The 24,619-nt window shown below is 40.8% G+C and overlaps 1 protein-coding gene across 1 annotated transcript in view; it reads right to left on the bottom strand.

Moving 5' to 3' along the window:
- Snapc3 (small nuclear RNA activating complex polypeptide 3) overlaps positions 1-17,873 on the bottom strand; it is a 31,937-nt gene extending 14,064 nt beyond the window's left edge. Inside the window, exons 1-3 of the mRNA XM_048352493.1 lie at positions 17,548-17,873; positions 16,771-16,848; positions 7,715-7,799 (exon numbers count right to left, since the gene is read on the bottom strand). Coding sequence (XP_048208450.1) covers positions 7,715-7,799; positions 16,771-16,848; positions 17,548-17,846 — 462 coding nt within the window. The 5' untranslated portion in view covers positions 17,847-17,873. The remainder of the gene's footprint in view (positions 1-7,714; positions 7,800-16,770; positions 16,849-17,547) is intronic.
- Between the last annotated feature and the right edge of the window lie 6,746 nt (positions 17,874-24,619).

Genomic DNA, 24,619 nt, shown 5'->3' with positions numbered 1-24,619 from the left:
CACACTACGGTTGAAAATAGCATCCCAATTTCCTGCAACTGTTGGTGCGTCCAGAATAGGGAGAAAAGCCCTTGTTCTGCAATATGTGGGGATAATGTGTTGTCGTTTGTCCAAGGGACTGTCCAGATGCTTGCCTTAGTTTTGACCCTGTTGGCAGCAGTGGCATGTGACAGCAGAATCTATTAAAAGGTTTAGAAACTCTCTTCACTCTTTTCCTTTTTTTTTTTTTTTTGCCAGTCCTGGGCCTTGGACTCAGGGCCTGAGCGCCGTCCCTGGCTTCTTCCCGCTCAAGGCTAGCACTCTGCCACCTGAGCCACAGTGCTCCTTCTGGCCGTTTTCCATATATGTGGTGCTGGGGAATCAAACCGAGAGCTTCATGTGTAGGAGGCAAGCAAGCACTCTTGCCACTAGGCCATATTCCCAGCCCATCTTCACTCTTTTTGAAGCTATTAATTTAAGGAAGTCTTTCATTAAACTGATGAAACACAAGAGGCAATGAAATAGAAATGTCAATGACCACACACAAATAATATGCATGCTCTAAAAATAGTCTGTTAAAGCAAATAACAAGCAACTCCCGTTTCCCACAAGAAAAAAAATACTCATGAAAGTCCACCTTTTGGGCTGGGAATGTGGCTTACTGGTTGAGTGCTTGCCTAACATGCATGAAGCCCTGGGCTCAATTCTTCAGTACCACATAAACAGAAAAAGCTGGAAGTGGTGCTGTGGCTCAAGTAGTAGAGTGGTAGCCTTGAGTGAAAGAAGCTCAGGGACGGTGCCCAGGCCCTGACTGGCAAGGAAAAAAAAAAGAATGTCCAACTCCCCCAAAACACTTACAAAACATATGAAGTAGATAAATTTAGATCATTCATAGGAGATAAGAATTTGATAGGAACCAATCCTGAGGAAGCTAAGATAATGAGAATAGTTGTCAAACAGGTTCATGTTATTCCTACAGGCAAGAAGAAACAAAAAAATGAGGATAAATCAACTGTCCCAAATGTGATCAAGGAATAAAAAAACCAAGACAAATAACTATAGGAAATGAGTTGCTTAGCTTAACAGCTGATTTTCATCAGCAATCACGGAGATAAGAAACAAGTTGAGATAATGAGCTAAAAGCCATGAATGAAAACACTGTTAACCAAGAATTGGAGCTGGCAAAGCTACTTAGGAATGAATAACGTATTTTCTTCAAATAAACAAAAACTAAGAGAATTCACTGTAAGTAGGCTTGCTTTATAAAAGTATTGTTCTCCCTATTTCATTGTACTAAAAAGAGGGAAAGTCTGGCAGTGTAACTCAGTGATATATTGGCTGTCTTACATGCAGAAAGCCTTAGGTTCAATCCCAAGAACTGCAGAGCAAATGAATAAAGCATTAAGTTTTGAGGTTCATTGAGTGAGTTTGGGTTGGTGTATAAGGGTTTCTTCTTAAGAAAGAGCTTTGAGAGAGAAAGATTAGCCACATCATATCGAATCAGAAAGATTAGCTCCATGAAAACTCCAGGGGCCAATGGTTCCTATAGCTGAGCTGCATTAATGGACTGGACTATTTACATTTCAGGACAAATAGAGTTGGACCATTCAGTGGACAGCTGTGCCAGGAGGGGTAGCAGGACAAATGAGCTCAAACAGGTGAAACACAGAAAGCTGCAGGCTGTGAGTTGATTAACGTAGTAAAAACAACTGTCTTGCTGGCCGATACCAATGACTTTGGTGCCGCCCAATAAACCTTGAGTCATGTTCCTGTTACAGCTGCTTACCAGGTTGTTGCTTTGCCCAAAGGAGGATGTGTTGAGCAGTAGTAGGTATCTAGGGCACCTCACAACAGCACTATTCTAGTAGTGCTGCAATGTGTTTGCTCTGGGATTTTCATCATGTCTTTAAATTAACACCTTAACTTTTACATTCATATTAGGAAATGGAAGTGTAACTATCATAGAAATGCCTATCTTAGGGAGATCTGACAGTCTGTGAAGTTTATTATTAGATCATGAATTGTGTTGCTGATACTATAAATTGTCTAATCAGTGTTAAATGTGATATGTATGTTAAAAAAATTGTGGGGCTGGGGATATAGCCTAGTGGCAAGAGTGCCTGCCTCGGATACACGAGGCCCTAGGTTCAATTCCCCAGCACCACATATACAGAAAACGGCCAGAAGCGGCGCTGTGGCTCAAGTGGCAGAGTGCTAGCCTTGAGCGGGAAGAAGCCAGGGACAGTGCTCAGGCCCTGAGTCCAAGGCCCAGGACTGGCCAAAAAAAAAAAAAAATGAGTCATTGTAGGAGAAATGAGGTATTGCTCCTGAGAAATAATAAAGAGCATTCATAATTCAATTACATCTTAGTAATTTATTTTTTATTTAATTTTATTTTTTTGCCAGTCCTGGGCCTTGGACTCAGGGCCTGAGCACTGTCCCTGGCTTCTTTTTGCTCAAGGCCAGCACTCTGCCACTTGAGCCACAGCGCCACTTCTGGCCATTTTCTATATATGTAGTGCTGGGGAATCAAACCCTGGGCTTCATATATACAAGGCAAGCACTCTTGCCACTAGGCCACATTCCCAACCCTAAGATAGTGTTTTGACAACCTTTTGCCTGGACTAGCCTTGAACCATGATCCTCCCATATTTTGTACAATATCCTAGAGTACCTACCCTACCCTAGCTGAAATTACAGATAAGGGCTTGGCCCAGTAATTAGTTTTAAATGTGAATTGACTAAAGTCCCCTTAAAAATAAAAGGAAAAGGGGCTGGGAATATGGCCTAGTGGCAAGAGTGCTTGCCTCGTATACATTAAGCCCTGGGTTCAATTCCTCAGAAAACGGCCAGAAGTGGCGCTGTGGCTCAAGAGGCAGAGTACTAGCCTTGAGGAAAAAGAAGCCAGGGTCAGTGCTCAGGCCCTGAGTCTAAGCCCAAGGACTGGCAATAAATAAATAAATAAATAAATAACTATTAAAAAAAATAAAAGGAAAGAAAGACAATTCTACAATAATGGTTGGAAACTTCAACCCACTTACAATAGGGCTGGGGATATAGCCTAGTGGCAAGAGTGCCTGCCTCGGATACACGAGGCCCTAGGTTCGATTCCCCAGCACCACATATACAGAAAACGGCCAGAAGTGGCGCTGTGGCTCAAGTGGCAGAGTGCTAGCCTTGAGCGGGAAGAAGCCAGGGACAGTGCTCAGGCCCTGAGTCCAAGGCCCAGGACTGGCAAAAAAAAAACACAAAAAAAAAACCCACTTACAATAACATGAAGAACCAGACAGAAGATTAGTAAAAATGCAAAAGAATTGAGCAATACTATAAAGCAATTAGAACTCTTTACTGTTAATAGTCTTCTCGGCTGGGTGGCAAATATATAATCCTAGCTACTTAGGAAGCTGAGATCCAGAGGATCATAGTTCAAAACCAGCCCAGAGAGAAAGTCTAAGAGAGTCCATCTCCAAAATAACCAACAAAATGCCAGGCTAGAGGCATGGCTCAAGTGGTAGATGGCTAGCTGAGCAATAGTGACACGCTAATTTCAAATCTTAGTACCAAGTCAAGTGCTGGTGGCTCACACCTGAAATCCTACCTATTCAGGAGGCTGAGATCTAAGAATTACAGTTCAGAGCCAGCCTCAGTAGACAAAATCTGAGAGGCTTTTTATCTCATTAACCACCAAAAAGCCAGAAGTGGAACTGTGACTCAACTGGTATAGCACTGGCTTTGAGCGAGCTAAGAGACAGGCCTTTAATTCAAGCCCCAGTACTGGAGCGCACACACGCACACACACAAAAAAATAAAACAATAGTCTTTCTCAAGTGCACATGAACCATTCTTTAGTAAAGACCACCAAGTCTTAAAGGTTAATAACAAAAAATTGAAATTATAAAAGTATCTTTTCTGGTCACAACTGAGTAATGCTGGAAATCAGTAGCAAAAGAAAAACTGAATTTCACAAGTAAGTGGAAAATTTTTGAAAATACACTGGTAGCCAAGCACAATGGTGTATGTCTGTAATCCCAGCATTTCGGAGGCTGGGGCAGGGGGATCATGAGTTTGGTGCCAGCAGGGGCTGTGTAATGAGACTGTCTCAAAATAGACAACACAAAGCAAAACAAATCAAAGAGACACTCATAAAACAAAAAAGAGACACTCATAAAAAAAAATATGGCCCAATAGGTCATAGTAAAAACTCAAAAGAGAAATTAGAAAACATCTTGAAACAAATGAAACACAACATACACACACAACAGAATAAAATTTGAATCTGTAAGCATCTACAGGTTAAAATAAGAATATAACAAGGTAATGGATATCTGTTAACATCTGTATCAATAAATCATATTTTAAGGAGCTAAACGAAAAATAACAAAGTAAAGCTAGCAGTAAAAAAAGGAAATTTAGGGTGGAGAAACAGAAAATAGAAAAATACAGACAACTGAAAAACAAGGGCTTGGTTCTTTGGAAACTTTGTTAAAATAAGGCTTATGTTACTAAAAATCAGAGAAGCATATATTATGACTGACTTTCAGGAATGCAAAGGATTAGAAAAGGAAAGTAGGAATTTTATTATAACTCAAGAAACTGGATCAATTTGAGAACTTATAAATTTGTAGAACTCAGGAAGAAACAAAATCTAAGTAGACCTATAAGTAAGGGCATTGAATGAATAGTAAAGTGCCTCTCAAAAAATATAAATAGGTAAAATGTCTCTCAAAAAAATATAAATAGGGGCTGGGGATATAGCCTAGTGGCAAGAGTGCCTGCCTCGGATACACGAGGCCCTAGGTTCGATTCCCCAGCACCACATATACAGAAAACGGCCAGAAGCGGCGCTGTGGCTCAAGTGGCAGAGTGCTAGCCTTGAGCGGGAAGAAGCCAGGGACAGTGCTCAGGCCCTGAGTTCAAGGCCCAGGACTGGCCAAAAAAAAAATATATATATATATAAATAGGGATGGGAATGTGGCTTAGCAGCAGAGTGCTTGCCTAGCATGCATGAAGCCCTGGGTTCAATTCCTCAGCACCACATAAACAGAAAAAGCCAGAAGTTGGGCTGTGGCTCAAGTGGTAGAGCACTATTCTTGAGTGAAAAAAAAAAAAAAAAGCCAGGGACAGTGCTCAGGGTCTGACTTCAAGCCTCAGGACAGGTACACGCACGCGCACGCACGCACGCGCACACACACACACACGCGCGCGCGCGCAAGGAAAACACAACAAAAACATCTGGATATGGCCTGATGATTTTACTGAGTGAATTCTAGCCAATTATTAAAGACTGATAGCAATAAGCATTGCTATCAATGCTATCAATAGCTAACTAGCTCTTATAAAAAAAATTGAAAAGGAGTGAATACTTCCTACCTCATTCTATAAGGCCTGCATTATCCCAACTGCACAGTCAAAGATACCAGAACAAAGAATACTACAGACCAATCAATACTCTTTGTGTATATGAAATGCAAAAATCTCCAACAGAGTACTTGCAGCCCAAATTCAGTATATTAAAAGTATTGTAAAGCTCAATCCAATGAGGCTTATCCTCAGAATGCAAGAGTAGAATGACATTATCAAATTAAAGCAATTAATCAACACCCTAACAAAATAATGGGGGAGGAGTGAATGTCATTATCTCACTGATGCAATGAAGGTCTTTTATGATATCTGACACTTCCAGGAAAAAAAAAACAAAACTAAATAAACTTGAAATAGAAGGGAACTTCATCAACATCAACAAAAAGGCCATATATGAACATCAGTAAGCTAATATCAACTGCAAAACAATAAAAAGTAACCCCCTACAATCAGTGAGACTTGCCACACATACATGGTATTGGAAATTCTTGCCAAAGAAGTACGATGGGAGGAAAGGTGAGTTGAAGAGAATGTTATCTTTATACAGAGATAATCTTGTAAGTACAAAATCAAGAGAAGGGCTGGGAATGTATCTTAGCAGTAGAGTGCTTGCCTGGCATGCATAAAGCCCTCAGTTCCACATAAACAGAAAACGCGGGACGTGGTGCTATGACTCAAGTGGTAGAGTGCTAGCCCTGAGCCTAGGCCCTGAATTCAAGACCCAGGACTGGCCAAGAAAAAAGAAATCAAGAGAAACCACTAAAACAAGAGTAAACAGATAGTCCATACAATGAAAAAAGTATTTTCAAATCACAAACAGGGTAAATAAGAGATTTTAAAACTTAGCAATGACACAAACAACTCTAACTGGCAAAGAACCTGAATATTTTTCAAAAAACAGGGCTGGGGATATGGCCTAGTGGCAAGAGTGCTTGCCTTGTATACATGAGGCCCTGGGTTCAATTCCCCAGCACCACATAACAAGAAAATGGCCAGAAGTGGCGCTGTGGCTCAAGTGGCAGAGTGCTAGCCTTGAGCGGGAAGAAGCCAGGGACAGTGCTCAGGCCCTGAGTCTAAGACCCAGGACTGGCCAAAAAAAAAAAAAAAAAAAATTAAACAAAAAAGCAATATTTAAATAATATGTACAGCCTAATAGGTCATTAGGGATATGCAAGGACTTTATATCTTCTAGAATACCTACTTTAACAAAAAGAAAATAAGTGATAAAAAGGATATGAAGAAACTGGAACCTCCTACATTGTTGAGGAGAGTATAAAAGAGGGCAACTTTTATAGAAAGAATTACTATATGACCTAGGAGTTAAACAAGGAATGTCACATACCAATATTCATAGCAGCAACACTCACAATATCAAAAATTGAAAAAGCTCAAATGTCTATCAGAAGATGGACAAATAAACAAAATGTCAGGTATATCCATGTATTAGAACATTACATTCAGCCACAAAAAAGAATGAACCTTTAAAGCCTTTAACTCTAAGTAAAATGAACTACACAGCAAAGAACTAACTGCACTCCTATTAGGTATCTAGAATGGGAGAATCTACATAGATTGAAAAGAAAGTTTTAGACATAGACTCTTCTAATTCCAGTAGTGGTGATGGCTACCTACTCCTATGTATAATATCACTTTACTGAATACTTACAATTATTGATTAGAATGGTATGCTTTATGTTATGCAAATTCTACCACAATTTAAAAACAAGTGGGAGAGTCTATCAAGGGCGCAGCACCCCATCTGTCTGGCACATGGCTGATTCTGTATTCATTGTGTCTACCAACTCCTAAGTCCTTAATCTTTGTAACTTTTCCTTAGGGCTTTTACAAAAGATAATGGATTAGGATTAAGATATATGCTAATGGCCCACACCTATAATCCTAGCTACTTAGAGGCCAAGATCTTATATCTGAGATTTCAGAAGATCTGAGATCTCCAAAGTTCTAAACTAGCCTAGGCAGTCACATCCATGAGACAATTATTTCTAATTCTCCAACAAAAACCTGGTACTGAAAGTGTATTTCAAGTGGTAAAGCACCAGCCTAGGCAAAAAAGCCAAGGGAAAACAAGAGGTTCAATCCCCAGTATACACACACACACACACACACACACACACACACACACACACACACACTAAGGGTAAAGTAGAATAAAAAGACAAGACTAAGACTAGGGTGGTAAAAAGGCATAAATGTAGCTTAGTATTAAGAACAAAACCAATAAAGGCAGAGATCTGAAAGAACCACATATATAATCATTTGAGTTCTGTGGGTAATTTTCTCTAACTAGTTTCTAGTCATTAACAGTAAGTTTACTGCTTCATGGTGAACAAAGGGTGAAAAGATGAGACCTTACCATCTCGTAAGCAAATGTTTCTTGTCTGCAGACTCGATCTATCGTGATGGTCTCTTCTCGATGTTCCAAGAATCTCTTTCTAACCCTGTTGTAGATAACATACACATAAAAAATTGAAATTCAACACTTTTCTTTTTGGTCTGTTGTGGGGCTTGAACTCAGGGCCTAGGTGCTATTTCTGAGCTCTTTTTTGCTCAAGACTAGCACTCTTCCATTTTGAGCCACAGCTCCATTTCCAGTTTTTGAGTGGTTGATTGGAGATGAGAGTCTCACAGGTGACTACCCAGGCTCATTTCCTCAGATCTCAGCCTTCTGAGTAGCTGGGCTTATAGGCATGAACCACTGGTGCTCCTCAACAATCTTTACTGGGATTTCAAAATTATCTTTAATACCAACTCCCTCCTCTCACTCCCGTGCTGGGAATAAAACCCAAAGACTCACATGCATGAGGCAGGAGCTCTGCCAGCTACACTCCCCAGCTTCAATATGTATCTTTTTCTTTTGACAAATGTTAGACCTAAAGAAAGGTGCAAAAGCTGAGTATCAGTGGCTCATGCCTGTAATCATAGCTGGGGCAGGAAACTGTAAGAATCTTATCTCTAATAAACTACCCAAAAAAGCCATAAGTGGTGCTGTGGCTCAAGTGGTACAGTGCTCTCCTACAGCAAAAGAAAAAGAAGTTTAGGGAGAGTGCTCAGGCCTTGAGGTCAAGCTCCATGACTGGCAAACAAAACAAAACAAAGAACAACAGAAATATTAATATTATAGATCTTTTCCAAATGTCACGTAGTTTTTACTTAATGTCTTCCTCCTTCTACTCTCACCAATCCCTACCACTGTAGATTCCTAAGCAGGATCTCATTGATTATTTTTCCTCTGTCTCTGTAAATTTAGCTTCTCTATCTCTCATTGTAGTATATATAGTTTTTCCTTTGTGTAAACCCAAGATGTATTTGTCTTGCCCTAGTACTAGAATTAACCACTTCTAGGAACCTTGTTTCTTTATTGGAACATATGAAAACACACATGTACAAACATTTGCACTTTTTCCTCCACAAATGAGAAACCTATGTCTCAGGGTATGTTCAATTCCTTTTTTTTTTTTTTCTTTTTTTGATACTGGGGATTGAACCCAGATGTTGCACTTGCTAGGCACGTGCTTTGCCACTGAGCTACATCTCAGCCCTGTTCAATTCTTAAGTACATAAAGCAGTTACAGAATTGTTTAACTTGTGCCCCCATGAGAAATACTAAAGCAGTTCTTTTGTTTTCTGCCTTGCAACAATATCCAGATCTGTTTAACACAGACAGGTTATTCTCTTTCCTACCCTCTTAGCTTGTTGTGTTATCATCTGTTGGCCTCATTAGTTAGGTTTTGTATCCTATTTGAGGTTCCCCCATCCACATACTGGTTGATTTCTGATTACTTCTGGGTATATGAAAGCTATGGCTTTAAGGAATCAACTGTTAACCTTCCTTTGTCCCTACTAATCTGTTCCTATTACTTCACTTCTTTCCAGCCCTTTCCTACCTACATGCTGAAGAAAACCAATCTCTATAGTTCTGGTTTTCATTAGCTTTTTGTTCAAAAACAAAAACAATGAAAGTAACCCCAGATACCTGTGTATTGTCTCTCCTGCTGTATCAGTCTGAGTTCAATCAGGAAGAAAAATTTAAATAGGAATTTGATTTGAAAAGAGAAAGCCTATTTCTTTCTCCTTTTTTTTTTTTTTTTTTTTTTTTTTTTTTTTTTGGTGCTGGTCCTGGGGCTTATACTCAGGGTCTGGGCAATGTCCCTGAGCTTTTATGCTTAAGGCTAGTCTAGTACTCTATCATCTGAGCTACACCTCCACTTCTAGATTTTTAATTTTGGGCAGTTTATTGGACATAAGAGTTTCATGGACATTCTATGCCCTTAACTATACCTCCACTTCTGGATTTTTAATTTTTGGCAGTTTATTGGAGATAAGAGTCCATGGACAGTCTATGCCCAGGCTGGCTTTGAACCATGATCCTCAAATCTCAGCCTCCTAAATTGCTAGAATTAAAAGAGTGAGAATTATAAGAATTATTATCTTCAACAGAAGACTGGAACAATAAGGGGCTAGCAAAGAGGACTTCTAAGGAATATAAAGATGTTTTAAATAAAACCCCTAGGTCTCATTTAGAATGCTCAAGGAAGTCCTCTGTCCTTCAGGACAAATCTAGACCTGTTAGATGGCCTGGATATGACTCCCTAAGTAGCTGAGAATTGCTAAGGTGATGTATCAATAGAACCTACTGAAAATCCATCCTCAAGCGAACCAGGAAAGGTTGTTCAGAGGGAAGATGGCAAGGAAAGCTACAGGGTACTAGGTACTAAGGACTGCAGTACTCTGCTGGACAGGGGCATCGGGGAAGTGGTGGGTACTGCAGCTGCTGAACAAGCAACAGATTAGGAAGCAAAATCCTGTCAGGTGAGGCAAGGTCTCTTGAGTGCTTAAGAATGTGCCAAATGGCAAAGGAAACATATTTAAAGGGTCAAGGTCCATTTGTACAGAGCAGGCAAAAAATGTAAATTCATGGATGAGAGCCAATGATTATATGTTGGGCACCTTCTTCCTCGAACATGCTCAGGGCTAAGGATGAAATCACTTGAGTTCAATGCCCTCAGCCTTTATCATAACTATGAGACAGTCCACTGTGGAGTAATTTTTCAAAATTATTTATTTATTTATTTTGTTGGCCATGGGGCTTGAACTCAGGGCCTGGACACTGTCCCTGAGCTCTTTCACTCAAGGACAGTGCTCTATCACTTTGAACCACCGTGCCACTTCATTTTCTGGTAGCTAATCAGAGTTGAGAGTCTCAGAGAGGGCTGGGAATGTAGCTTAGTGGGTAGAGTACTTGCCTAGCAAGAAGCCCTGGGTATATTCCTCAGCACCACATAAACAGAAAAAGCTGGAAGTGACACTGTGGCTCAAGTGGTAGAGTGCTGGCCTTCAGCAAAAAGGAAGCCAGGGACAGTGCTCAGGCCCTGAGTTCAAGCCCCAGGACTGGCAAAAAAAAAAAATCTCACAGCTATTCCTGCCTGGGCTGATTTTGAACTGCAATCCTCAGGTCTCAGCCTCCTGAGTAGCTAGGATTACAAGCATGAGCCACCAGCACCCAGAATGAGTGTATTTAAAGTATGTCAAGTATTTTATAAGCCAGGCTGGTGGCATACACCTGTAATTTAAGTACTCAAGACAATCAAGCAAGAGAATTACAAATTCAAGGTCAGCCTGAGCTACAAAGTAAACTTCCACCCCTACCCCCCCCCCCCCCATTATAATAATGCTGTAATCAGCTGGGTACTGGTAGCTCACATCTGTAATCCTAGATACTCATGATCTGAAGGCTATGGTTCAAAGCCAGCCAGAGAAGGAAAGTCTATGACTTGTATCTCCAGTTAATCACCAAAAAGCTGAAAGTGAAAAAACAGTGGCTCAGGTAGTAGAATGTCAACCTAGAGCAGAAAAGCTAAGCAACAGCATTCAGATCCTGAGTTTAAGTCCCAGTACACACACACACACACACACACACACACACACACACACACACACACACACACACACACAAAATGAGGAATAACATATGTGTCTTCTTAATGGTGGATATATGTTTTCAGCAGACTGCTACAAATAGGATTTTTGAGCCAAAGGTTTATGTGTATTTAATTTTATGCTATTTTATTACCAAAATTCCCCATATATTATATAAATTTACACTCTCATAAGCAATACTAAGAACACCTGCTTTCCAGAGCCAGGTCAAAAGAATGTTTATTTCTATGTTTGTATTACTGTTAGGTAAAGGCAACTCATGTAATTTTAATCTTCATTGTTCTGAGTGTGCTCAGCCATCTTTTCCTCTTTCTTGTAATTTTTGTGGTCTTGTTTTATCCTTTCTTTTGGTGCTGAGGGTCAAATCCAGGGCTTGCCACACAAGCATTCTGTCACTGAACTACATCTCTGTTCCTTATTTGTTTATGTGTGTCTGTGTGTGTTAATTACAGGTTCATATGTTTTCCCTATTTTTCTGGCATTTTAATCTTTTTCTCTGAAACTTTTAAACTATACTCAGGGCTCTACATTTTGATCTTTAGTCTCTCTGAAGATTACTCTAAGGTATAGTGTCATACTAAATTTCCACATCTGTATGATGCTAACTCTGGAATCTACCCTATTCCAGAGCTCTATTTATGATCCAGTCCTTACTACTGTAATTACTACCTGGTAAAATCACTACTCCCTGAGACTCCCCAGACCAAAGTTTTCTTAGCTCTTCTTACATGTGCTTTTTTATATGAACTTTATCAACATTTTTTCCCACTATATTTTATTTATTGAGGGAAAGAATATACAAACAATACAAAACTCAAAAGCTCACCTGTCATTTATTTTTTCTTTGATTGTGAAATGAAAGATGTTACCTATACCTTTTCTTGCGTATGTGGGCCAGTACTAAAGCTTAAATTCAGGGCCTCTCACTCTCTCACTCTGCTAATGGTTAATGCTCTACCACTTGAGCCACACCTCCGAGTTCCAACCTTCACATTTTCTGAGTGTCCTGATCTGTTTATGGTGTTGTTGTTTTTTCTTGTTGCCAGTCCGGGGGTTTGAACTCAATGAACTTTTATTAACTTTTTTTTTTTTGGCCAGTCCTGGGCCTTGGACTCAGGGCCTGAGCACTGTCCCTGGCTTCTTCCTGCTCAAGGCTAGCACTCTGCCACTTGAGCCACAGCGCCGCTTCTGGCCGTTTTCTGTATATGTGGTGCTGGGGAATCGAACTTGGGCCTCGTGTATCCGAGGCAGGCACTCTTGCCACTAGGCTATATCCCCAGCCCCTAACTTTTCTAACTCCATAAAATAACTAGTACTTTTACTAATAATATTTTATTGGGATTACAGTATTTATAAACTAATTTACAAAGAGCTAACTTATAATGTTTAGTCTTCCTTCTGGGACCAAAAGGACTGGCTTACATCTGTAATCCGAGTTAGCAGGAAACAGATTTGCAATTCAAGGCCAGCCCTAACAAAATGTAAGGGAAGCCCTATTTCAAACACAAACTCAGCATGGTAGTGTGCACCTGTAATCCCAGCCAGTTGGGAGATGGAGATAGGAGGATCACAGCTAAGGCCAGTCCTAGTGAAGGACTTGAGACTCTAGTTGAAGAACAAACTAAAAGGATTACCTCTCAAATGGTAGGGCCCTTGCCTAGCAAGCAAAAGGCAAAGTTCAATCTCCAGTATTACAAAAAAAAAAAAAAATGTTCATAGTATTCCACCCAAAAATAGAGAATGTCTTTGGGTTGGATCAAGTTTTCTCTAACAGTTGATACTCTTGTTTTCAGTACATGAAGAATTTTTCAAAATGCTTTAAAATATTAATCTTTGCTACTACTTTACCTTCCTTCTACAGGGACTCTGATAATTTGAATATTTTTCTTCACTCCTTTCTCCTATTCCCAATGCTTTCTCATTTTTACTTTAAAAAAAATCATCTTCAATCTCTTGGTTGTGTTTTATGCTTTCTCTGATTGCCTCTTATTAAATTTCCATTGGACTCTATTCTCCCTTGAGTATCTCACAATTTATTCATTTGTAAGATGATTGCCTTTTCCTTTCATATTTTCCCTGCATTCTATCAATTCTTTTTTCATTTCTCTTTTTCTCCATCATTTCTACTTAATTTTATAATGTCTAATCTGAGGTATTTTTATACCCGAGTATGTTTATTTTGAATATATTCAATTCTGTTTGGTTTTCTCTTAAAATCTCATTTTCTGGAGAAAGGGAACTCGGGGTGGCACATGCTCTACCACTTTGATCATGCTCCAAAATTTTATTGCTCTGGGATGTTTATTTTGTTTTGATCTTTTAGATACAGGGTCTTGCTTTTTGCCCAGGCAAGCCACAACCCTTAGCATTTTCTGTTGAGATAGGGTTGCATGAGCTTTTTTGCCCTGGCTGGCCTAGAACACATCTTCCTGCTCTCTGCCTCTCATGTAAGATTACAGACATGAGCCATCAAACCTAGCTAAATCCTTCAATTTGGTGGCTCTTTTTCTTGCAGGACTCTAAAGCTTCCCCTTTTCACCTTTATTTTATTTTATTTTTTTTTGGCCAGTCCTGGGCTTGGACTCAGTGCCTGAGCACTGTCCCTGGCTTCTTTTTGCTCAAGGCTAGCACTCTGCCCCTTGAGCCACAACGCCACTTCTGGCCATTTTCTATATATGTGGTGCTGGGGAATTGAACCCAGGGCCTCATGTATACGAGACAAGCACTCTTGCCACTAGGCCATATCCCCAGCCCCCCCCCCAATTTTTTTTAAATTGTCTTTAGTTGTACAGATTTATAAATTTATAAGTACAGTGCATTTTGATGAATATCATTTCTTGTGTTGTTCTTCCTAGTTTTCTTATACAGTTTTGGGTTTAGAATTGGATTGACTATCACCATACTTAGTTTGAGTTGGGTTCAGGTATACTCTATATAAAAATGAAATTTTAACTGGGTGCTAGTGGCTCACACCTGTAATAAGTATATTCAGTGCAGCTGGCATTAATTGGAATTTTTTTGTTTTTGTAATTTAAAAATTCTTTCTGGTTTCTCTGATTTTTAAGAGATTCTTATGTTCATATGCAGTGTGTGTGTGTGTGTGTGTGTGTGTATGTGTGTGTGTGCATACATCCTTAGTTTTATAGGACACTTCAGGTAGACCATTGTTAATTTTTTTTTTTAATAGTTCTGGGGATCCAATGAGGTCCTAGTTCATACAAGTCAAGTGCACCTTCAATGACCTACCACCGTGCCAGCATTAGGTTACTTTTTTTTTTTGGCCAGTCCTGGTTCTTGGACTCAGGGCATGAGCACTGTCCCTGGCTTCTTCTTGTCCTTTTCACCTTTAAATGGTGCACATTAGACCAGTAAACAGTGCTTGCTAGCCACAGAAATGAGAGAAAAGGGCAGAATAACCTGGCTGAAATTAGTATAAATTAAAAATAAAGGTGTGGAACCTTTCATGAAATAAATTTTAGTAGCACCATTACAGTAGAGACAAGTCTCTCTGGTTTTCAGAAATTAAGTTAGGTGCTAGTGGCTCAGACCTGAGGACTACACAGAAAAGTCCATGAGACTTTTATCTCCACTGGACTAGCAAAAAGCTGGAAGTGGAGGTGTAGTTCAAGTGGTAGGGTGAAAAAGCCAAGGCAGATTTCCAGGCCTTGATTTCAAGGCCCAGTACCAGCACATGCACGCATACACGCACACACACAAATTCTATTTAAAGTATACAAAAAGATATAGAAGATAAGCTATTTAGCTTATTACAGATTAAGGAAAATGACATATATCAAAGAATCTCTAGCAATTAGCTTTTGTACCCTTAAATGCAAAAGTAAGTCAAATAGCTCCTTCATTAGGCAAAAAAAAAAAAAAGAAAAAAGTACCAGAAATTGATTTTATGTCACAATAAAAGGACCATATGCTTTTGTTATTTTTATGTTAAGTAACTGGTAAGGAGAAGAAAAGTTTGGGGAATAGAAACAGAGATAGATTTAGGCTTTTGGAAAAACTTTACAGGACGATTAAGGTTTTTGTTCATGCTTTAAATAGTATAGGGTACATCAAAACAATCCAGCTAAAGAATACTGATTCTCTTTCCATAATACATTGTAAATTCCATGTTATATGTTCATTCTGTACTGTTACATGTTATGCTACATTGTTTCTACATTATATGTAGATACGTATGTATGTGAATACATAATGCATGTATAGGTGTATACACATACACATGTACACATTGGCATGTATAAATATGTATGTGTATATACATGTACACATGTGTGTATGTGTGAGAGAGGGAGACAGAGACACACACACGGAGAGAGACAGAGACAGAGAATGAGTATTCCATGGGGAATAGTAGAAAAGGTGGTATAAATCAGGGAACTATAAAATGAAATTTATAATGTCACTAATACATGCAGATTAGAGCCGATCTATGAACTATCCAATGTGTGCAGAAAATGAGAGTGATCATTTAGAAATGTTCATTATGAATTAATAGTAATTTTATACTTGGATTTCGTAGCAATAAAAATTTGAAAATGTAGCTGGGCACTGGTGGCTTATGCCTGTAATACTAGCTACTCAGAAGGCTGAGATCTGAGGCTCATCATTCAAAGCCAACCCAGGCAGGAAAGTCTGAGACCCATCTCCAATTAACTACCAGAAAACCAGAAGTAACACTGTGGCTCAAAGTGGTAGTGTGTTAGCCTTGAGCAAAAAGCGCTCAGAGACAGTGCCCAGAACCCAAGCTTAAGCCCCATGACTGAAAAAAATGTTAATGTTTGTCTTTTTAAACTCCATTTTTCTATTTCATTTTTATAGTATCTTACAAAAGTATGGATCTGCCAAAGATTAAAAATTAAAAATAGCCGGCACCACTGGCTCACACCTACAAGCCTAGGTACTCAGGAAGCTGGGATCTGAGATGTTGACCCCAGATAGACAATTCTTTCGAGACTTATCTCCAGTTAACCAGCAAAAAGCCACAACTAGAGGCAAGGCTCAAGTGGCAGAGTGTTTGCCTTAAGCAAGAAAGCCTAGCAAGAGCACTAGGCCCTGAGTTCAGGCCTCAGGACTGGCACACACACGCACCCAAAGTTTAAATAAATAGCATTGGGGGCTAGGAATGTGGCCTAGCGGTAGAGTGCTTGCCTAGCATGCACGAAGCCCTGGGTTCGATTCCTCAGCACCACACAAACATAAAAGGCCAGAAGTGGTGCTGTGGCTCAAGAGGTACAGTGCTAGCCTTGAGCAAAAAGAAGCCAGGGACAGTGCTCAGGTCCTGAGTCCAAGCCCCAGGACTGGCAAAAAAAAAAAAAAAAAAAATAGCATTGGGTCTGGCAATGTGTTGCAATGTGGATGACATGATCAACAAAAGCCAGGTAGACCCTGGTTCAATCCTCAGCACCAAATATAAATTAAATAAAGAACGTACAACAAAAGCAAAGACATCCATACCCCAAAGTCACCAGGTCAGTATCTTCTGGAATGACTTCAGGATCATCTCCTTCTTCAAGGCATTTCAGTTTATCAAGGCTAAAACAAAAGAGGGAAAGTAAAACTTTGTCAGCCATGCATAGAGTCAATAGTGATTCAGAGCTTGTCCTAAATACACCACTGAAATAATTAAGAAGTCAGATGAAATACCGCAGGCAGCTTAAGAGAAGCGCAGGATTTGAGGCCATGGTTTCTGTGCAGATATTTTATGATGGAAAAGATATATGGGCGATTGAAGGTGGCAGTTAAATGAAGAGATTATATTTTCATCCCATACAAGGCAATTTGGGGGAACAATCCAGTAACAGCATAGCCAAGAGAACGTGCCGAGACCCCAATTTTAAATACTTCTCTAAGAGTCATTCCGTCTCATCATTTGTCAGGTGCTTTCACTGTCAAAGTGTCAATGGCAGATTCACTTCACTGTTTTGATTGACTCTGCTTTGATTAACAGGCCCCTTTTAAAATAGGCGAAAATAGAAAAGAAAAAATAAATAAAAACCCGAGTCTTTCTTGTAGCTGTCTCATTCCTTTAACTTGGAGCGATTGCGATTGTACATTCGGATCCCAGGGCCTCTTCCAGGGTTTCAGCAAGGAATGGGGGAGAGGGGAGGAATGGCAGGGAAGGTTTTCCACAGACCCGGAGTGTACGCCCCAGGCCCCTCACCAGCTCGAGTCTCGGGCAGGCACCGCGCCTGGCCCCAGCTGCTGCGCCCCGGGGCCTGGCCGGGTACTCACCCGCACACCGCTCTCAGCTCGGCCGCAGCTTCCAAAGTGCAACCCAGATCCCGGGCCACCGCGGCATCTTCCAAGTCGGAGTCCGTGACCCCGGGGACCGGCGGCTCTCTCAGCGACAAGTCCCCGGCCCCGCGTAGCCGGCCGCGCCACAGCCCTCCAAAGGCCCCCACGTGGAAAGTGCGAGTGTTCAGCTCCGGGAGCTCGTACTCTGGAAAGTTGGAACCGCCAGCACTAGGGACCGGCTCCTGCTTACCGCCTACCCCGCTACACGCAGGACCGGCCCCAGCATCTTCAGCCATGTCAGCCACCACACTCCTTTTCCGCAAAAGCCCCGTGAGTAGGATCTCGCAGGGCGTGACGGGATTTGTAGTAGCGAGCGACAACCGGGCAGAGAGCTGTGGTGCGACGCAGGCGAGGCTTGAAAAACTACATTTCCCGGCAGGCGCCGCGCGCCGCCTGGGTGCGGCTCGGCCGCTGACGGGGTAGGGCTGGGCGCATTGTTCTCGGCTGGCTGTGTTGGGGGTGGGGGTGCAGTGGTTACTCCAGCCCTCTACCGTCACGGCTCTGGGGCTCTTTGACCCGCCAGTAACAGCCCTGCCTGGTAGAGTGGCTTTGCCACGCCCTGTGATCCTGCTCGTTACCTCCGTCCGCCCTGGCCAGTGAGCATGGAACTTTCCCTTGACTCCGGGATTCACAGGCTGCGCTGCTGTCCTGCTGTCGTAGAGCTTAAGAGACCATGGGGAGCGGGGACCGAAACCGGGAACAGGGACCCGCCCTCGGGAACCGACTCCCGTCTAATATGCGCAAAGGGCCCTGTGTGCGCTGGTACAGGCATATGCATCGCTGTACAACACGCACACGAATGTTTAGGAAGCTTCCACTGAGCATCGCACTCAGTTCTCTAGTAACCACATCTTCATTTATTTAATAATATTTAATTAGTAATCATCTTTCCAGGAAATGGATTATAAACTGCGTTTTGCTGTTGAGGGAGGAATTATCGGCTAGGAAATAGAAGCAGGGTTGGAGAGGTCACCATTTCTCAAAGGTCCTAAAGAATATAGAAGGGTGTGCAGAACAAGTCCTGGCTATTTACTGTGATAAAATCTCATGCCACAGAAGCCATCTATTTGCACTGCTCCTTCAGTCACTTTTAGTATATTCATAGAGTTGGGTAGTCATCATCACAATTTGAGAACGTGGGAACATTTTCCAAAAGGAAATCCTGCAGTGTGTGTGTGTGTGTGTGTGTCCTGGAGTTTGAATTGGACTGGGTGCTGTCCCTGAACTTTTTGTACTCATCACTAGTGCTCTCCCACTTGAGCCACAGCTCCACTTCCAGCCTTATTGGTGATTAATTGGAGATAAGAGTGCCACAGACTTTGAACTGCAAAGCCTGGCTTTGAACTGCAATCCCCAGATCTCATTCTTCTGAGTAACAAAGACTACGGGTATGAACCACCAGTGCCCAGCTGAGAATCCTGCAATATTTATCCATCACTCCCAATCCTCCAAACAACTCGAGTCCAAACCAACAATTAAGTCTACTTTATATCTCTACGGTTTACTATTCTGGACACAATATAAACAGAGGCATCTCAGGTTAATATTTCATGTGTAGTATCAATACTTTATTTTCTTCTTTAGCTGAATAATATGGCATTGTATGCTAGGCCAGATTTTGTTAGCCAGCTACTGAAAGGTGTTTCTACCTTCTGGCTATTAGGAATAAAGGATGGGTGAAGGTCTATGTACAATATTTTGAAAAGACACATTTGCATCTCTCTTTAATATATACCTAAGCATATGTTCAGGGTAAATCTGATGTTGAACCATTTGAGAAACTATCAAACTGCTTTTCCAAAGTGCGGCACCATTTTAAACTCCTGTCAATGGTGATAAGTGTTCTGATTCTCCACATCTGCACCAGCACTTATTATTTTTTTATTATGAAATTTTTTATTATGACCATCCTAATGGGTATGATATAGTAGTAGTCTCATTGTAGTTTTAATTTTCACTTACCAGATGAACAATGACACGGAACGTATTTCATGTACCTACTGATTATATGTGTATTTCTCTGAAGAAATATCTAAGGCCTTTGTTCATTTTATAAAAGGCTTAATTTTCGGGGCTGGGAATGTGGCCTAGTGGTAGAGTCCTTGCCTAGCATCCATGAAGCCCTGGGTTCAATTCCTCAGCACCACATAACCAGAAAAAGTTGGAAGTGGCTCTGTGGCTCAAGTGGTAGAGTGCTAGCCTTGAGCAAAAAGGAGCCAGGGACAGTGCTCAGGTCCTGTGTTCAAGCCCCAGGACTGGAAAAAAAAGGCTTAGTTTTCATTAGTCTGCTATAGAAGACGTCTTTTGTTTTTGTATGTTTAGAGCTCTTGTTCTTTATTTTTTAATTGGAACTTCCATACTCCTTTTGGGTCTTTAGAGGCTGCCAGTCATATAACTCTTCAGTCTATGGCAAAAGCGATTGGTCCAAGAACAAACAAGTGACTCACTGGAAGCCAATCATAATCTTTCTCTGGGATTCTAAGTACAAACTAAAGAAGCTCCCTCTCAACTCTGAGGACCTTAAGATGTGACCTAGTCTGTTTCTGTCCGTAGAAGAGTTAGAAGAAAAATAGACAAAAGTTTGGATAAGCAAACTCAGAAAATGGAGCCAGGTGCTGGTGGCTCACACCTGTAATCCTAGGTACTCAGGAGGCAGAGATCTGAGGATCATGATGCAAAGCTAGCCCAGGTAGGAAAGTCCCCATAAGACTCTTACCTTCAATTAACCACCAGAAAAACGTAAGTGGAGTTGTGCCTCAAAGTGGTAGAGCACTAGCCTTGAGCAAAAGCTCTCAGGACAACAGGATCTAGGATACCACAAAGACACCTGCACATCCATGTTTATCGCTGCACAATTCACAATAGCCAAAATATGGAAACAACCCAGATACCCCACTACAGATGAATGGATCCAAAAAAATGTGGTACCTGTACACAATGGAATTTTACACTGCAATTAGAAATGATAAAATAATGGCATTCACAGGCAAATGGTCAAGTCTTGAACAAATAATGTTGAGTGAGACAAGCCTAGAACACAGAGAACAAAGGCACATGGTCCCCCTGATATGTGGATGTTGGGAAGGGGGGGGCAGAGAGAACAGTAGAGATCATGTCTGGAAAATAACAAACTTCTTTTTCAAATGGTATTTCCACATGTTTTGGTCAGTGACTTTATATCATGATTCTGAAACCAAACAATTACTAAATAAACATAAAAAAGTCTAAGACAGACCTATCAGAGGATCACAATAGTTCAACAGCTTTGTACACATTATATGAGATGAGGCTAAGCAAAATGAACTCCAAGAGATGCAAACAGGAGGATTTTATTGTTGTCATTATGTTTAATGTGCTAGGTGAATTTCCTATTGTATACCCCCTGTGGTCACTGTATATGATTTTGGTACACTGGATATTGTATAAATGCTTATCTGAGCTAGGGAAGGGAAAGAAAAATGAGGGAGGGTTTAACAAATATAACAAGAAATGTACTCACTACCTTATTATGTAACTGTAACCTCTCTGTACATCACCTTGACAATAAATTTTAAAAAAAAAAGAGCTCAGGGACAGTGCCCAGGCCCTGAGTCAAGCCCTATGACCCACAAAAAAAGTAAAAAAAAGAAGCAAGTGAGCTATTGGAACTAATGCCATCACTTTCCTAAACTTGCTCTCGAACAGGAGAGACAATATTTTACACATGCCTTCTTAGGGGTTTTCAGCTGGACTTGAGAATTGAATTGTTATCAGGAAAATCAACAGAAGAAACACACAGATTTATTTATTACAAGTTTTACATAGCAATGGAGTCTTCAGAAGGAAACAAAAATTCATAGACACAGATTTGAACTCATACCATGTGTTGGACAGTAGCAAATTGTGTAAAAATGTAACGAAGCAAAGGGACTTGGGCTGGGTAGTTAACTGAGCAGCAAACCACTAGAAAAATCAGGAAGACCAGGTTTAGCATAATAGGATTGATTTGTACAGTTTTCCTTAACCTGAACTTCCTATCCATTGTGATAAGAATGGTAACTTTCCTTTTGGTTTAGGGAGTGCACAGCTATGTATGTCCTGCTTTTAGGAAAGAGAAAGAAGTGATCTTGCACCTGCTATTTTTCAATTTCCTTTAACTTAAAATGTGCCAGAGTGAGCATATGTGAGGGTGGCATATTCTTCACAGCTTCACTGGTGATTTTTTTTTTTTCCATCTTAAACTACTTGCAGTTGGTTTCCTCTCTCAGCCTCATACCGCCAATAAGGTTTGGTTTGAATCTCTCAACAGGGGGCACTCTCACTCCAGAGAATGAACTCTTGCTTCAAGTGAAAGGTTCAGAAGCCTAGCGTAGGTCTGGAGGTTTGGTAACATTGGCTCCAGGGCCATATGAGCAGCATTGGGTATGGGTCAGATCGAAGGAGCACAGAAAGAAATAGTGGGTTGTGGTCAGTTTGGGGACAGCAGCTTAAGAAGGGTAGGTGGTAGGGATCAGTGGGAAAAGAGGTTAGTGGTGAGTCCCAGCAGCAATCACAACAATATGGCAGTCAACTGATTTTTATCAAAAGCTACCCCTTCTTGGGAAAAGGCCACAGCAAAGACAGCTTTTGTTCTTATAGCAAATTTGGCAGATAAAGGTATTGCTTAACTTGGCACTAGGATCAAACAATAGCAGAGAGACCATGTTGAGATTCCAACATAACAGGAATAAAGTCCCTGTAATTCTGGATGAGATTTGTCCAAATTGGAGAAATGGTGTAGGGTGTGTGGGGTGGGGGGAGAGGGGAAACCATCATTTTGGATGATGGAAACAATTTGGGGCCTGGATGCTGTCTCTTAGCTTTTTCACTCAAGGCTGGAACTCTACCACTTGAGCCACAGATCTACTCTGGAATTTTGTTGGTTAATTGGAGATGAGTCTCACAGATTTTCCAGCCCATACTGGCTTCACACTAGGATCCTCAGATCAGCCTCCTTAGTAGCTAGGATTATAAGCATTTCCAAATTTTTAGTGGCAATCCCAATGTGTTTGATCTTTTCTTTTGATTCTGTGTGTGGGCATTCCTATCAGGGTCAAAGAAAGGCCCTGTGAGACTGATGGTGGAGCAACTTTAGTTACAGACATGTACTTTTGCTATGTCTACAGAGAAGGAAGATTTGAGGGTAAATGCCAACTCTTCACTATCCTGCATGTGAGAATTGGGCAAAGTAAGAACTAGCTAGCTTTCCCCACACAAAGATGGTGTGTGAAGGTTAACTTTTATTACTATTTATTTTATTTTATTGCCAGTCCTGGGGCTTGAACTCAGGGGCCTGGACACTGTCCCCAAGCTCTTTTGCTCTACCATTTTGGGCCACGGCTCCACTTCTGGTTTTCTGGTGGCTGATTGGAGAAAAGAGTATTAAGGGATCTTTCTTGCATGGGCTAGCTTTGCATCATGATCCTCAGATCTCAACTTCCTGAGTAGGTAGGATTGCAGGTTTACAGGTGTGAGCCACTAATACTCAGCTTGATTTTTAACTTGATTTGATTAAGAAAACACTCTGCTCAGTGAAGTATACTTCTGGATTAGTCTATGAGGGCCTTTCCAGAAATAACTGACATGTTAGACAGCAACTGAGGAGGAAGACCTACCCTGAAGGTAGATGTTACTATCCAAGAGGATAAGGGCTAGGCTGGAGAAAAAGGGCAAAATAGGAGGAAGCTGGTGAGTGAAGGCAGTCTCTTTCATTGGCTACCATGAGGTGAGCAGCCTCTGCCACTGGTGTCAAGCACTAGGACATCCTGCCTCACTATAGACCCAGACCATGGAACTAGCTAACCTTGGATAGAAACTAATGAGACAATAAGTCAAAATACATATTTTTTTGTAGGTATATGTTGTTGATTTTGTAGATATTTTCACACAACCAGGAAAAGACTGACATAATCAGGGATTCCTGGAAGAAAATGGATATCCTGGCTAGCATGTTTTTCTGAATCCCGAGGGTCATATATGTGGTTCCTTCTGCCAAAGAAAGATTAGTAGAATCAGTGGAAGGAGAATCATGTGAATGGAAAGACCTTGTAGTTTTGAAGGTAGTTAGTAATAGACTAATAGCCATTTTGGTATGGAACAAGATGTATAACCACTCTGAAGCCTGGCATTAATTATAAGGAATTCTAACAACACTCAGTGGAAAACCTGAATCCAATGTCTTCTTCGATTCTAAGTAGTGCTCTTTCAAGGATGAATAACTGTTAATAGATACTTATTTGCATAATGATTTTCTTTCTATTCTCTAAATTTCCTCCAGCCAACTGCCTTAGAATAATTCTACTGTTCCTAGTGCTCTCTCCTCTTCAAACACCAACTTTCCAACAGTAGTGATATGTAGAAACTCCATAATTAGCTTCTGTGAGAACTGCGCCTAATTTATTTTAAGGCACTTTAGATCTTGGATTAGTACCAAGAGTGAGAAAATCTACTGGTAAAAAATACAATGCCAGAGAGAAAAAAAATCAGAAAACTTTCTAGCTCCTTTTGGTTATGGGGACATTGGGGTTATGGGGACAAAGGAATTTTCTGAAGAAGCTGCAGTATTTTGGAAAGAGGCTTAGGCTGGGACATTGCCCATGCCACAAGCCTGATCTCTAAGTTAAGTTTGTTTTGTTTTGGCAGGGCTGGTATTTCTGTCTGGCTCTGGGTCTGACTCTTTACTGCACCAAGAGAAAGTGACATAAAATGGAAAAATGGGTTTATTTACAGTTGGCCAATCTAGGAGAAAGCTATTCTCAGTCCATCTTTTCCTTTCCCATAGTAGTGGCACAATTTATAGAAATAAAACCCAGGAAATATACATAGAGATATTGACCTGTGAGTCCCAGTTGAGTTCTGAGAAATAAATTTAAAAATCACAATTCTGGCTTTTCCAGCTTGTTCGTTTATTTTTTGCTCTTCTGATGTCAGAGTCTAGGGTTTCTGGGGTCATGGGGAAGTCTGTCTCCATTCTCAGTGTATTTCCTGTAGA

The sequence above is a fragment of the Perognathus longimembris genome, chromosome 1 (genome assembly GCF_023159225.1).
Source record: "Perognathus longimembris pacificus isolate PPM17 chromosome 1, ASM2315922v1, whole genome shotgun sequence".
Classification (NCBI taxonomy): domain Eukaryota; kingdom Metazoa; phylum Chordata; class Mammalia; order Rodentia; family Heteromyidae; genus Perognathus; species Perognathus longimembris.
The sequence above is the reverse complement of the archived record's forward strand: the minus strand, read 5'-3'. Positions and strand labels throughout refer to the sequence as shown.